Here is a 14,848-nt window from a genome sequence, read left to right as displayed (position 1 = left end):
CCTAGACTAACCTGTACACAACCTGTTTATTATCTATGGATGGTTACTTCACCCCACCTACATTATATTACCTCAGTTACCTAGACTAACCTGTACACAACCTGGTTATTATCTATGGATGGTCACTTCACCCCACCTACATTATATTACCTCAGTTACCTAGACTAACCTGTACACAACCTGGTTATTATCTATGGATGGTTACTTTACCCCACCTACATTATATTACCTCAACTACCAACACTGCTGCTACTCTGTTTATTATCTATGGATGGTCACTTCACCCCTACCTACATTATATTACCTCAGTTACCTAGACTAACCTGTACACAACCTGGTTATTATCTATGGATGGTTACTTCACCCCTACCTACATTATATTACCTCAGTTACCTAGACTAACCTGTACACAACCTGTTTATTATCTATGGATGGTCACTTTACCCCACCTACATTATATTACCTCAGTTACCTAGACTAACCTGTACACAACCTGGTTATTATCTATGGATGGTTACTTTACCCCACCTACATTATATTACCTCAGTTACCTAGACTAACCTGTACACAACCTGTTTATTATCTATGGATGGTTACTTTACCCCACCTACATTATATTACCTCAGTTACCTAGACTAACCTGTACACAACCTGGTTATTATCTATGGATGGTTACTTTACCCCACCTACATTATATTACCTCAGTTACCTAGACTAACCTGTACACAACCTGGTTATTATCTATGGATGGTCACTTTACCCCACCTACATTATATTACCTCAGTTACCTAGACTAACCTGTACACAACCTGTTTATTATCTATGGATGGTCACTTCACCCCTACCTACATTATATTACCTCAGTTACCTAGACTAACCTGTACACAACCTGTTTATTATCTATGCATGGTTACTTTACCCCACCTACATTATATTACCTCAGTTACCTAGACTAACCTGTACACAACCTGGTTATTATCTATGGATGGTCACTTTACCCCACCTACATTATATTACCTCAGTTACCTAGACTAACCTGTACACAACCTGGTTATTATCTATGGATGGTTACTTCACCCCACCTACATTATATTACCTCAGTTACCTAGACTAACCTGTACACAACCTGGTTATTATCTATGGATGGTCACTTTACCCCACCTACATTATATTACCTCAGTTACCTAGACTAACCTGTACACAACCTGGTTATTATCTATGGATGGTTACTTTACCCCCACCTACATTATATTACCTCAGTTACCTAGACTAACCTGTACACAACCTGTTTATTATCTATGGATGGTTACTTTACCCCTACCTACATTATATTACCTCAGTTACCTAGACTAACCTGTACACAACCTGGTTATTATCTATGGATGGTTACTTTACCCCACCTACATTATATTACCTCAGTTACCTAGACTAACCTGTACACAACCTGGTTATTATCTATGGATGGTTACTTCACCCCTACCTACATTATATTACCTCAGTTACCTAGACTAACCTGTACACAACCTGTTTATTATCTATGGATGGTCACTTTACCCCACCTACATTATATTACCTCAGTTACATAGACTAACCTGTACACAACCTGGTTATTATCTATGGATGGTTACTTTACCCCACCTACATTATATTACCTCAGTTACCTAGACTAACCTGTACACAACCTGTTTATTATCTATGGATGGTCACTTTACCCCACCTACATTATATTACCTCAGTTACCTAGACTAACCTGTACACAACCTGGTTATTATCTATGGATGGTTACTTTACCCCCACCTACATTATATTACCTCAGTTACCTAGACTAACCTGTACACAACCTGGTTATTATCTATGGATGGTCACTTTACCCCACCTACATTATATTACCTCAGTTACCTAGACTAACCTGTACACAACCTGTTTATTATCTATGGATGGTCACTTTACCCCACCTACATTATATTACCTCAGTTACCTAGACTAACCTGTACACAACCTGTTTATTATCTATGCATGGTTACTTTACCCCACCTACATTATATTACCTCAGTTACCTAGACTAACCTGTACACAACCTGGTTATTATCTATGGATGGTCACTTTACCCCACCTACATTATATTACCTCAGTTACCTAGACTAACCTGTACACAACCTGGTTATTATCTATGGATGGTTACTTCACCCCACCTACATTATATTACCTCAGTTACCTAGACTAACCTGTACACAACCTGGTTATTATCTATGGATGGTTACTTTACCCCACCTACATTATATTACCTCAGTTACCTAGACTAACCTGTACACAACCTGTTTATTATCTATGGATGGTTACTTTACCCCACCTACATTATATTACCTCAGTTACCTAGACTAACCTGTACACAACCTGGTTATTATCTATGGATGGTTACTTCACCCCACCTACATTATATTACCTCAGTTACCTAGACTAACCTGTACACAACCTGTTTATTATCTATGGATGGTTACTTTACCCCTACCTACATTATATTACCTCAGTTACCTAGACCAACCTGTACACAACCTGTTTATTATCTATGGATGGTTACTTTACCCCACCTACATTATATTACCTCAGTTACCTAGACTAACCTGTACACAACCTGGTTATTATCTATGGATGGTTACTTTACCCCACCTACATTATATTACCTCAGTTACCTAGACTAACCTGTACACAACCTGGTTATTATCTATGGATGGTTACTTTACCCCACCTACATTATATTACCTCAGTTACCTAGACTAACCTGTACACAACCTGTTTATTATCTATGGATGGTTACTTTACCCCACCTACATTATATTACCTCAGTTACCTAGACTAACCTGTACACAACCTGGTTATTATCTATGGATGGTCACTTTACCCCACCTACATTATATTACCTCAGTTACCTAGACTAACCTGTACACAACCTGGTTATTATCTATGGATGGTTACTTTACCCCTACCTACATTATATTACCTCAGTTACCTAGACTAACCTGTACACAACCTGGTTATTATCTATGGATGGTCACTTTACCCCACCTACATTATATTACCTCAGTTACCTAGACTAACCTGTACACAACCTGGTTATTATCTATGCATGGTTACTTTACCCCACCTACATTATATTACCTCAGTTACCTAGACTAACCTGTACACAACCTGGTTATTATCTATGGATGGTTACTTTACCCCTACCTACATTATATTACCTCAGTTACCTAGACTAACCTGTACACAACCTGTTTATTATCTATGGATGGTCACTTCACCCCTACCTACATTATATTACCTCAGTTACCTAGACTAACCTGTACACAACCTGTTTATTATCTATGGATGGTTACTTTACCCCACCTACATTATATTACCTCAGTTACCTAGACTAACCTGTACACAACCTGGTTATTATCTATGGATGGTTACTTTACCCCACCTACATTATATTACCTCAGTTACCTAGACTAACCTGTACACAACCTGGTTATTATCTATGGATGGTTACTTTACCCCACCTACATTATATTACCTCAGTTACCTAGACTAACCTGTACACAACCTGGTTATTATCTATGGATGGTCACTTTACCCCACCTACATTATATTACCTCAGTTACCTAGACTAACCTGTACACAACCTGTTTATTATCTATGGATGGTCACTTTACCCCTACCTACATTATATTACCTCAGTTACCTAGACTAACCTGTACACAACCTGTTTATTATCTATGCATGGTTACTTTACCCCACCTACATTATATTACCTCAGTTACCTAGACTAACCTGTACACAACCTGGTTATTATCTATGGATGGTCACTTTACCCCACCTACATTATATTACCTCAGTTACCTAGACTAACCTGTACACAACCTGTTTATTATCTATGGATGGTCACTTTCACCCCACCTACATTATATTACCTCAGTTACCTAGACTAACCTGTACACAACCTGGTTATTATCTATGGATGGTTACTTTACCCCACCTACATTATATTACCTCAGTTACCTAGACTAACCTGTACACAACCTGGTTATTATCTATGGATGGTTACTTTACCCCACCTACATTATATTACCTCAGTTACCTAGACTAACCTGTACACAACCTGGTTATTATCTATGGATGGTCACTTTACCCCACCTACATTATATTACCTCAGTTACCTAGACTAACCTGTACACAACCTGGTTATTATCTATGGATGGTTACTTTACCCCACCTACATTATATTACCTCAGTTACCTAGACTAACCTGTACACAACCTGGTTATTATCTATGGATGGTTACTTTACCCCACCTACATTATATTACCTCAGTTACCTAGACTAACCTGTACACAACCTGGTTATTATCTATGGATGGTCACTTTACCCCACCTACATTATATTACCTCAGTTACCTAGACTAACCTGTACACAACCTGGTTATTATCTATGGATGGTCCCTTCACCCCTACATACATTATATTACCTCAGTTACCTAGACTAACCTGTACACAACCTGTTTATTATCTATGGATGGTCACTTTACCCCACCTACATTATATTACCTCAGTTACCTAGACTAACCTGTACACAACCTGTTTATTATCTATGGATGGTCACTTTACCCCACCTACATTATATTACCTCAGTTACCTAGACTAACCTGTACACAACCTGGTTATTATCTATGGATGGTTACTTCACCCCACCTACATTATATTACCTCAGTTACCTAGACTAACCTGTACACAACCTGGTTATTATCTATGGATGGTCCCTTCACCCCACCTACATTATATTACCTCAGTTACCTAGACTAACCTGTACACAACCTGGTTATTATCTATGGATGGTTACTTTACCCCACCTACATTATATTACCTCAACTACCAACACTGCTGCTACTCTGTTTATTATCTATGGATGGTCACTTCACCCCTACCTACATTATATTACCTCAGTTACCTAGACTAACCTGTACACAACCTGGTTATTATCTATGGATGGTCACTTCACCCCTACCTACATTATATTACCTCAGTTACCTAGACTAACCTGTACACAACCTGTTTATTATCTATGGATGGTCACTTTACCCCACCTACATTATATTACCTCAGTTACCTAGACTAACCTGTACACAACCTGTTTATTATCTATGGATGGTTACTTTACCCCACCTACATTATATTACCTCAGTTACCTAGACTAACCTGTACACAACCTGTTTATTATCTATGGATGGTTACTTTACCCCACCTACATTATATTACCTCAGTTACCTAGACTAACCTGTACACAACCTGGTTATTATCTATGGATGGTCACTTTACCCCACCTACATTATATTACCTCAGTTACCTAGACTAACCTGTACACAACCTGGTTATTATCTATGGATGGTCACTTTACCCCACCTACATTATATTACCTCAGTTACCTAGACTAACCTGTACACAACCTGTTTATTATCTATGGATGGTCACTTTACCCCTACCTACATTATATTACCTCAGTTACCTAGACTAACCTGTACACAACCTGTTTATTATCTATGCATGGTCACTTTACCCCACCTACATTATATTACCTCAGTTACCTAGACTAACCTGTACACAACCTGGTTATTATCTATGGATAGTTACTTTACCCCACCTACATTATATTACCTCAGTTACCTAGACTAACCTGTACACAACCTGGTTATTATCTATGGATGGTTACTTTCACCCCACCTACATTATATTACCTCAGTTACCTAGACTAACCTGTACACAACCTGGTTATTATCTATGGATGGTCACTTTACCCCACCTACATTATATTACCTCAGTTACCTAGACTAACCTGTACACAACCTGGTTATTATCTATGGATGGTTACTTTACCCCACCTACATTATATTACCTCAGTTACCTAGACTAACCTGTACACAACCTGTTTATTATCTATGGATGGTTACTTTACCCCTACCTACATTATATTACCTCAGTTACCTAGACTAACCTGTACACAACCTGGTTATTATCTATGGATGGTTACTTTACCCCACCTACATTATATTACCTCAGTTACCTAGACTAACCTGTACACAACCTGGTTATTATCTATGGATGGTTACTTCACCCCTACCTACATTATATTACCTCAGTTACCTAGACTAACCTGTACACAACCTGTTTATTATCTATGGATGGTCACTTTACCCCACCTACATTATATTACCTCAGTTACCTAGACTAACCTGTACACAACCTGTTTATTATCTATGGATGGTCACTTTACCCCCACCTACATTATATTACCTCAGTTACCTAGACTAACCTGTACACAACCTGTTTATTATCTATGGATGGTTACTTTACCCCACCTACATTATATTACCTCAGTTACCTAGACTAACCTGTACACAACCTGGTTATTATCTATGGATGGTTACTTTACCCCACCTACATTATATTACCTCAGTTACCTAGACTAACCTGTACACAACCTGGTTATTATCTATGGATGGTCACTTTACCCCACCTACATTATATTACCTCAGTTACCTAGACTAACCTGTACACAACCTGTTTATTATCTATGGATGGTCACTTCACCCCTACCTACATTATATTACCTCAGTTACCTAGACTAACCTGTACACAACCTGTTTATTATCTATGCATGGTTACTTTACCCCACCTACATTATATTACCTCAGTTACCTAGACTAACCTGTACACAACCTGGTTATTATCTATGGATAGTCACTTTACCCCACCTACATTATATTACCTCAGTTACCTAGACTAACCTGTACACAACCTGTTTATTATCTATGGATGGTTACTTCACCCCACCTACATTATATTACCTCAGTTACCTAGACTAACCTGTACACAACCTGTTTATTATCTATGGATGGTTACTTTACCCCTACCTACATTATATTACCTCAGTTACCTAGACTAACCTGTACACAACCTGTTTATTATCTATGGATGGTTACTTTACCCCACCTACATTATATTACCTCAGTTACCTAGACTAACCTGTACACAACCTGGTTATTATCTATGGATGGTCACTTTACCCCACCTACATTATATTACCTCAGTTACCTAGACTAACCTGTACACAACCTGGTTATTATCTATGGATGGTTACTTTACCCCCACCTACATTATATTACCTCAGTTACCTAGACTAACCTGTACACAACCTGGTTATTATCTATGGATGGTTACTTTACCCCACCTACATTATATTACCTCAGTTACCTAGACTAACCTGTACACAACCTGGTTATTATCTATGGATGGTCACTTTACCCCACCTACATTATATTACCTCAGTTACCTAGACTAACCTGTACACAACCTGTTTATTATCTATGGATGGTTACTTTACCCCACCTACATTATATTACCTCAGTTACCTAGACTAACCTGTACACAACCTGGTTATTATCTATGGATGGTCACTTTACCCCACCTACATTATATTACCTCAGTTACCTAGACTAACCTGTACACAACCTGTTTATTATCTATGGATGGTTACTTTACCCCTACCTACATTATATTACCTCAGTTACCTAGACTAACCTGTACACAACCTGTTTATTATCTATGGATGGTCACTTTACCCCACCTACATTATATTACCTCAGTTACCTAGACTAACCTGTACACAACCTGGTTATTATCTATGCATGGTTACTTTACCCCACCTACATTATATTACCTCAGTTACCTAGACTAACCTGTACACAACCTGGTTATTATCTATGGATGGTTACTTTACCCCACCTACATTATATTACCTCAGTTACCTAGACTAACCTGTACACAACCTGGTTATTATCTATGGATGGTTACTTTACCCCTACCTACATTATATTACCTCAGTTACCTAGACTAACCTGTACACAACCTGTTTATTATCTATGGATGGTTACTTTACCCCACCTACATTATATTACCTCAGTTACCTAGACTAACCTGTACACAACCTGTTTATTATCTATGGATGGTTACTTTACCCCACCTACATTATATTACCTCAGTTACCTAGACTAACCTGTACACAACCTGGTTATTATCTATGGATGGTTACTTTACCCCACCTACATTATATTACCTCAGTTACCTAGACTAACCTGTACACAACCTGGTTATTATCTATGGATGGTCACTTTACCCCACCTACATTATATTACCTCAGTTACCTAGACTAACCTGTACACAACCTGTTTATTATCTATGGATGGTCACTTCACCCCTACCTACATTATATTACCTCAGTTACCTAGACTAACCTGTACACAACCTGTTTATTATCTATGCATGGTTACTTTACCCCCACCTACATTATATTACCTCAGTTACCTAGACTAACCTGTACACAACCTGGTTATTATCTATGGATAGTCACTTTACCCCACCTACATTATATTACCTCAGTTACCTAGACTAACCTGTACACAACCTGTTTATTATCTATGGATGGTTACTTCACCCCACCTACATTATATTACCTCAGTTACCTAGACTAACCTGTACACAACCTGGTTATTATCTATGGATGGTTACTTTACCCCACCTACATTATATTACCTCAGTTACCTAGACTAACCTGTACACAACCTGGTTATTATCTATGGATGGTTACTTCACCCCACCTACATTATATTACCTCAGTTACCTAGACTAACCTGTACACAACCTGTTTATTATCTATGGATGGTTACTTTACCCCTACCTACATTATATTACCTCAGTTACCTAGACTAACCTGTACACAACCTGTTTATTATCTATGGATGGTTACTTTACCCCACCTACATTATATTACCTCAGTTACCTAGACTAACCTGTACACAACCTGTTTATTATCTATGGATGGTTACTTTACCCCACCTACATTATATTACCTCAGTTACCTAGACTAACCTGTACACAACCTGTTTATTATCTATGGATGGTTACTTTACCCCACCTACATTATATTACCTCAGTTACCTAGACTAACCTGTACACAACCTGGTTATTATCTATGGATGGTCACTTTACCCCACCTACATTATATTACCTCAGTTACCTAGACTAACCTGTACACAACCTGTTTATTATCTATGGATGGTTACTTCACCCCACCTACATTATATTACCTCAGTTACCTAGACTAACCTGTACACAACCTGGTTATTATCTATGGATGGTTACTTTACCCCACCTACATTATATTACCTCAGTTACCTAGACTAACCTGTACACAACCTGGTTATTATCTATGGATGGTTACTTCACCCCACCTACATTATATTACCTCAGTTACCTAGACTAACCTGTACACAACCTGGTTATTATCTATGGATGGTTACTTTACCCCACCTACATTATATTACCTCAGTTACCTAGACTAACCTGTACACAACCTGGTTATTATCTATGGATGGTTACTTTACCCCACCTACATTATATTACCTCAGTTACCTAGACTAACCTGTACACAACCTGTTTATTATCTATGGATGGTTACTTTACCCCACCTACATTATATTACCTCAGTTACCTAGACTAACCTGTACACAACCTGGTTATTATCTATGGATGGTCACTTTACCCCACCTACATTATATTACCTCAGTTACCTAGACTAACCTGTACACAACCTGGTTATTATCTATGGATGGTCACTTCACCCCACCTACATTATATTACCTCAGTTACCTAGACTAACCTGTACACAACCTGGTTATTATCTATGGATGGTCACTTTACCCCACCTACATTATATTACCTCAGTTACCTAGACTAACCTGTACACAACCTGGTTATTATCTATGGATGGTTACTTTACCCCTACCTACATTATATTACCTCAGTTACCTAGACTAACCTGTACACAACCTGGTTATTATCTATGGATGGTCACTTTACCCCACCTACATTATATTACCTCAGTTACCTAGACTAACCTGTACACAACCTGGTTATTATCTATGGATGGTTACTTTACCCCACCTACATTATATTACCTCAGTTACCTAGACTAACCTGTACACAACCTGGTTATTATCTATGGATGGTTACTTTACCCCACCTACATTATATTACCTCAGTTACCTAGACTAACCTGTACACAACCTGGTTATTATCTATGGATGGTTACTTTACCCCACCTACATTATATTACCTCAGTTACCTAGACTAACCTGTACACAACCTGGTTATTATCTATTGATGGTTACTTCACCCCACCTACATTATATTACCTCAGTTACCTAGACTAACCTGTACACAACCTGTTTATTATCTATGCATGGTCACTTTACCCCACCTACATTATATTACCTCAGTTACCTAGACTAACCTGTACACAACCTGGTTATTATCTATGGATGGTTACTTTACCCCCACCTACATTATATTACCTCAGTTACCTAGACTAACCTGTACACAACCTGGTTATTATCTATAGATGGTCACTTTACCCCACCTACATTATATTACCTCAGTTACCTAGAGTAACCTGTACACAACCTGGTTATTATCTATGGATAGTTACTTTACCCCTACCTACATTATATTACCTCAGTTACCTAGACTAACCTGTACACAACCTGGTTATTATCTATGGATGGTTACTTTACCCCACCTACATTATATTACCTCAGTTACCTAGACTAACCTGTACACAACCTGGTTATTATCTATGGATGGTTACTTTACCCCACCTACATTATATTACCTCAGTTACCTAGACTAACCTGTACACAACCTGTTTATTATCTATGGATGGTCACTTTACCCCACCTACATTATATTACCTCAGTTACCTAGACTAACCTGTACACAACCTGGTTATTATCTATGGATGGTTACTTTACCCCACCTACATTATATTACCTCAGTTACCTAGACTAACCTGTACACAACCTGGTTATTATTACTGTTATTCTTTTACTCTAGTTTGTTTTGTAAATATTTTCTCAACTCTATTTTTTCTTAGAACTGCATTGTTGGTAAAATAATGTGATTTAAATAGCATTATTTAAGAGAGCGGTAACATCTGGGCCTTTATCCGCGTAGTGTCTCAGAGTTGGCGCCCTGATCTCGGATCAAGAACCCACCTGTCCAGATCATCTCATCGATTATGATCTGAAAGGCCAAGCTGATCATAGATCAGCACTCAGACCGATTTAAGGACACACAGGCCCTGACGACGATCAACACCATGAACGAACACTCAATTACACGTCGCCCGTGTCATGAAACATCTGAACTTAATAATAATCCCTGCCTGTACAATAAGCACAGAGAAACACATTCACTCAATCCCCGAAAGATTATAGTCGACAGAAGAAAAGAAGAAAAAAAAAAACGAGTTGTCCACACAACCAAACTAAAGCCTTACAAGGACTGTGGAAGACGGTTGTTGGCTGAACGATGAGAAAACGTCCAGGGAATCCAGCGAGACCAGCCCTGAGTGAGGACTACATGCATAAACATAGACCGCCACAAAACAACCTCCTCTCCACAGACACGGGGACGTTATTCTGCTTTGAGAGACAACGGGGACATTATTCTGCTTTGAGAGACAACGGGGACATTATTCTGCTTTGAGAGACACGGGGACATTATTCTGCTTTGAGAGACAACGGGGACATTATTCTGCTTTGAGAGACAACGGGGACATTATTCTGCTTTGAGAGACAACGGGGACATTATTCTGCTTTGAGAGACAACGGGGACATTATTCTGCTTTGAGAGACAACGGGGACATTATTCTGCTTTGAGAGACAACGGGGACATTATTCTGCTTTGAGAGACAACGGGGACATTATTCTGCTTTGAGAGACAACGGGGACATTATTCTGTTTTGAGAGACAACGGGGACATTATTCTGTTTTGAGAGACAACGGGGACATTATTCTGCTTTGAGAGACAACGGGGACATTAGACATTATTCTGCTTTGAGAGACAACGGGGACGTTATTCTGCTTTGAGAGACAACGGGGACGTTATTCTGCTTTGAGAGACAACGGGGACATTATTCTGCTTTGTCTCGGCTGCAGACCATTATCGTGTTTACATGTCCCCAACTGAAAGCAGACAGGAAGTTACGTTTATCACCTTCCCAGTGAGCAAAACGTGATGAAAAAATACATAATTTTCACAGGGTTTATACAGAATAATAAATAGTGATGTCTCCAACAGACAACATTACTTACTTGTCACTATCTGTTTTATAGATGCGAGCGATCTCTGGTACTAGAGGGTCGTCTGGGTTGGGGTCGCATAAGAGGGAGCAAATGGAGAGCAGAACTGCAGAGGAAAATACGAGAGTTAAAACCCTGTTTCTCTCTGTTGTGGAACTAGGAACAAGGGTTGTATTCTCCCGCTACGGACTATTCTGTGATGTAGAAATGTCTGATTCCTTTATGATACACACACAGAGAGGCACATTCAAAAAAAAAAATGTAGAAAACATCTCAGGAATCTCCATTGAAAAATAACTTTTGTAGTCCAGGACGAGGTTTAATCTGTGTCCGGTAAAAACTGCCCCATAATGCACTTTCAGTGGATCTGTCCATCACAGAGTCGTCGTAACTCACCTTTAGAAATAGTTAAAGCAGGGGACCACTGTGATCGGAGAATATCCAGACAGATGCTGCCGTTGCTGTTAATATTGGGGTGGTAAATTCTGGTGGTAAACGCTAACTGGGAGAGAGAGAGAGAAATATTAACAACATTAACTAGGAAAATATTAATTAAACAACATGTTAATACATTTAGTAACCCTCCCTCCTACCACACATTAACTAGTAACCCCCCCCCACCACACATTAACTAGTAACCCCCCCCTCCTACCACACATTAACTAGTAACCCCCCCCCTCCCTCCTACCACACATTAACTAGTAACCCCTCCCTCCTACCACACATTAACTAGTAACCCCCCTCCCTTCTACCACACATTAACTAGTAACCCCCCTCCTACCACACATTAACTAGTAACCCCCCTCATACCACACATTAACTAGTAACCCCCCCTCCTACCACACATTAACTAGTAACCCCTCCCTCCTACCACACATTAACTAGTAACCCCCCCTCCTACCACACATTAACTAGTAACCCCCCACCTCCTACCACACATTAACTAGTAACCCCCACCTCCTACCACACATTAACTAGTAACCCCCCCCACATTAACTAGCAACCCCCCCCACCACACATTAACTAGTAACCCCCCTCCTACCACACATTAACTAGTAACCCCCCCCACCACACATTAACTAGTAACCCCCCCACCACCACATTAACTAGTAACCCCCCTCCTACCACACATTAACTAGTAACCCCCCCTCCTACCACACATTAACTAGTAACCCCCCCTCCTACCACACATTAACTAGTAACCCCCCTACTACCACACATTAACTAGTAACCCCCCCCACCACACATTAACTAGTAACCCCCCCCACCACACATTAACTAGTAACCCCCCTTCTACCACACATTAACTAGTAACCCCCCTCCTACCACACATTAACTAGTAACCCCCCCCACCACACATTAACTAGTAACCCCCCCACCACACATTAACTAGTAACCCCCCTCCTACCACACATTAACTAGTAACCCCCCCTCCTACCACACATTAACTAGTAACCCCCCCTCCTACCACACATTAACTAGTAACCCCCCTACTACCACACATTAACTAGTAACCCCCCCCACCACACATTAACTAGTAACCCCCCCCACCACACATTAACTAGTAACCCCCCTTCTACCACACATTAACTAGTAACCCCCCTCCTACCACACATTAACTAGTAACCCCCCTCCTACCACACATTAACTAGTAACCCCCCTCCTACCACACATTAACTAGTAACCCCCCCTCCTACCACACATTAACTAGTAACCCCCCTCCTACCACACATTAACTAGTAACCCCCCACCCCACCACACATTAACTAGTAACCCCCCCCCACCACACATTAACTAGTAACCCCCCTCCTACCACACATTAACTAGTAACCCCCCCTCCTACCACACATTAACTAGTAACCCCCCTACTACCACACATTAACTAGTAACCCCCCCCACCACACATTAACTAGTAACCCCCTCCTACCACACATTAACTAGTAACCCCCCCTCCTACCACACATTAACTAGTAACCCCCCCCACCACACATTAACTAGTAACCCCCCCCACCACACATTAACTAGTAACCCCCCCTCCTACCACACATTAACTAGTAACCCCCCTCCTACCACACATTAACTAGTAACCCCCCCTCCTACCACACATTAACTAGTAACCCCCCTACTACCACACATTAACTAGTAACCCCCCCTACCACACATTAACTAGTAACCCCCCCCACCACACATTAACTAGTAACCCCCCTTCTACCACACATTAACTAGTAACCCCCCTCCTACCACACATTAACTAGTAACCCCCCCCACCACACATTAACTAGTAACCCCCCCCACCACACATTAACTAGTAACCCCCCCTCCTACCACACATTAACTAGTAACCCCCCCTCCTACCACACATTAACTAGTAACCCCCCCTCCTACCACACATTAACTAGTAACCCCCCTCCTACCACACATTAACTAGTAACCCCCCCTCCTACCACACATTAACTAGTAACCCCCCCTCCTACCACACATTAACTAGTAACCCCCTACTACCACACATTAACTAGTAACCCCCCACCACACATTAACTAGTAACCCCCCCCCACCACACATTAACTAGTAACCCCCCCTCCTACCACACATTAACTAGTAACCCCCCCTCCTACCACA

The 14,848-nt window shown here is 40.2% G+C and overlaps 1 protein-coding gene across 1 annotated transcript in view; it reads right to left on the bottom strand.

Moving 5' to 3' along the window:
- Positions 1–14,848, bottom strand: part of LOC106563190 (ubiquitin-conjugating enzyme E2 D2) — a 36,326-nt gene that overhangs the window by 7,732 nt on the left and 13,746 nt on the right. Inside the window, exons 5-6 of the mRNA XM_045703845.1 lie at positions 12,626–12,731; positions 12,242–12,335 (exon numbers count right to left, since the gene is read on the bottom strand). Of these exons, the coding sequence (XP_045559801.1) occupies positions 12,242–12,335; positions 12,626–12,731 (200 nt within the window). The remainder of the gene's footprint in view (positions 1–12,241; positions 12,336–12,625; positions 12,732–14,848) is intronic.

The sequence above is a fragment of the Salmo salar genome, chromosome ssa01, assembly GCF_905237065.1.
Source record: "Salmo salar chromosome ssa01, Ssal_v3.1, whole genome shotgun sequence".
Taxonomy (NCBI): Eukaryota; Metazoa; Chordata; class Actinopteri; order Salmoniformes; family Salmonidae; genus Salmo; species Salmo salar.
Note: the sequence above shows the minus strand (reverse complement) of the source record. Positions and strands in the feature narration are given on the sequence as shown.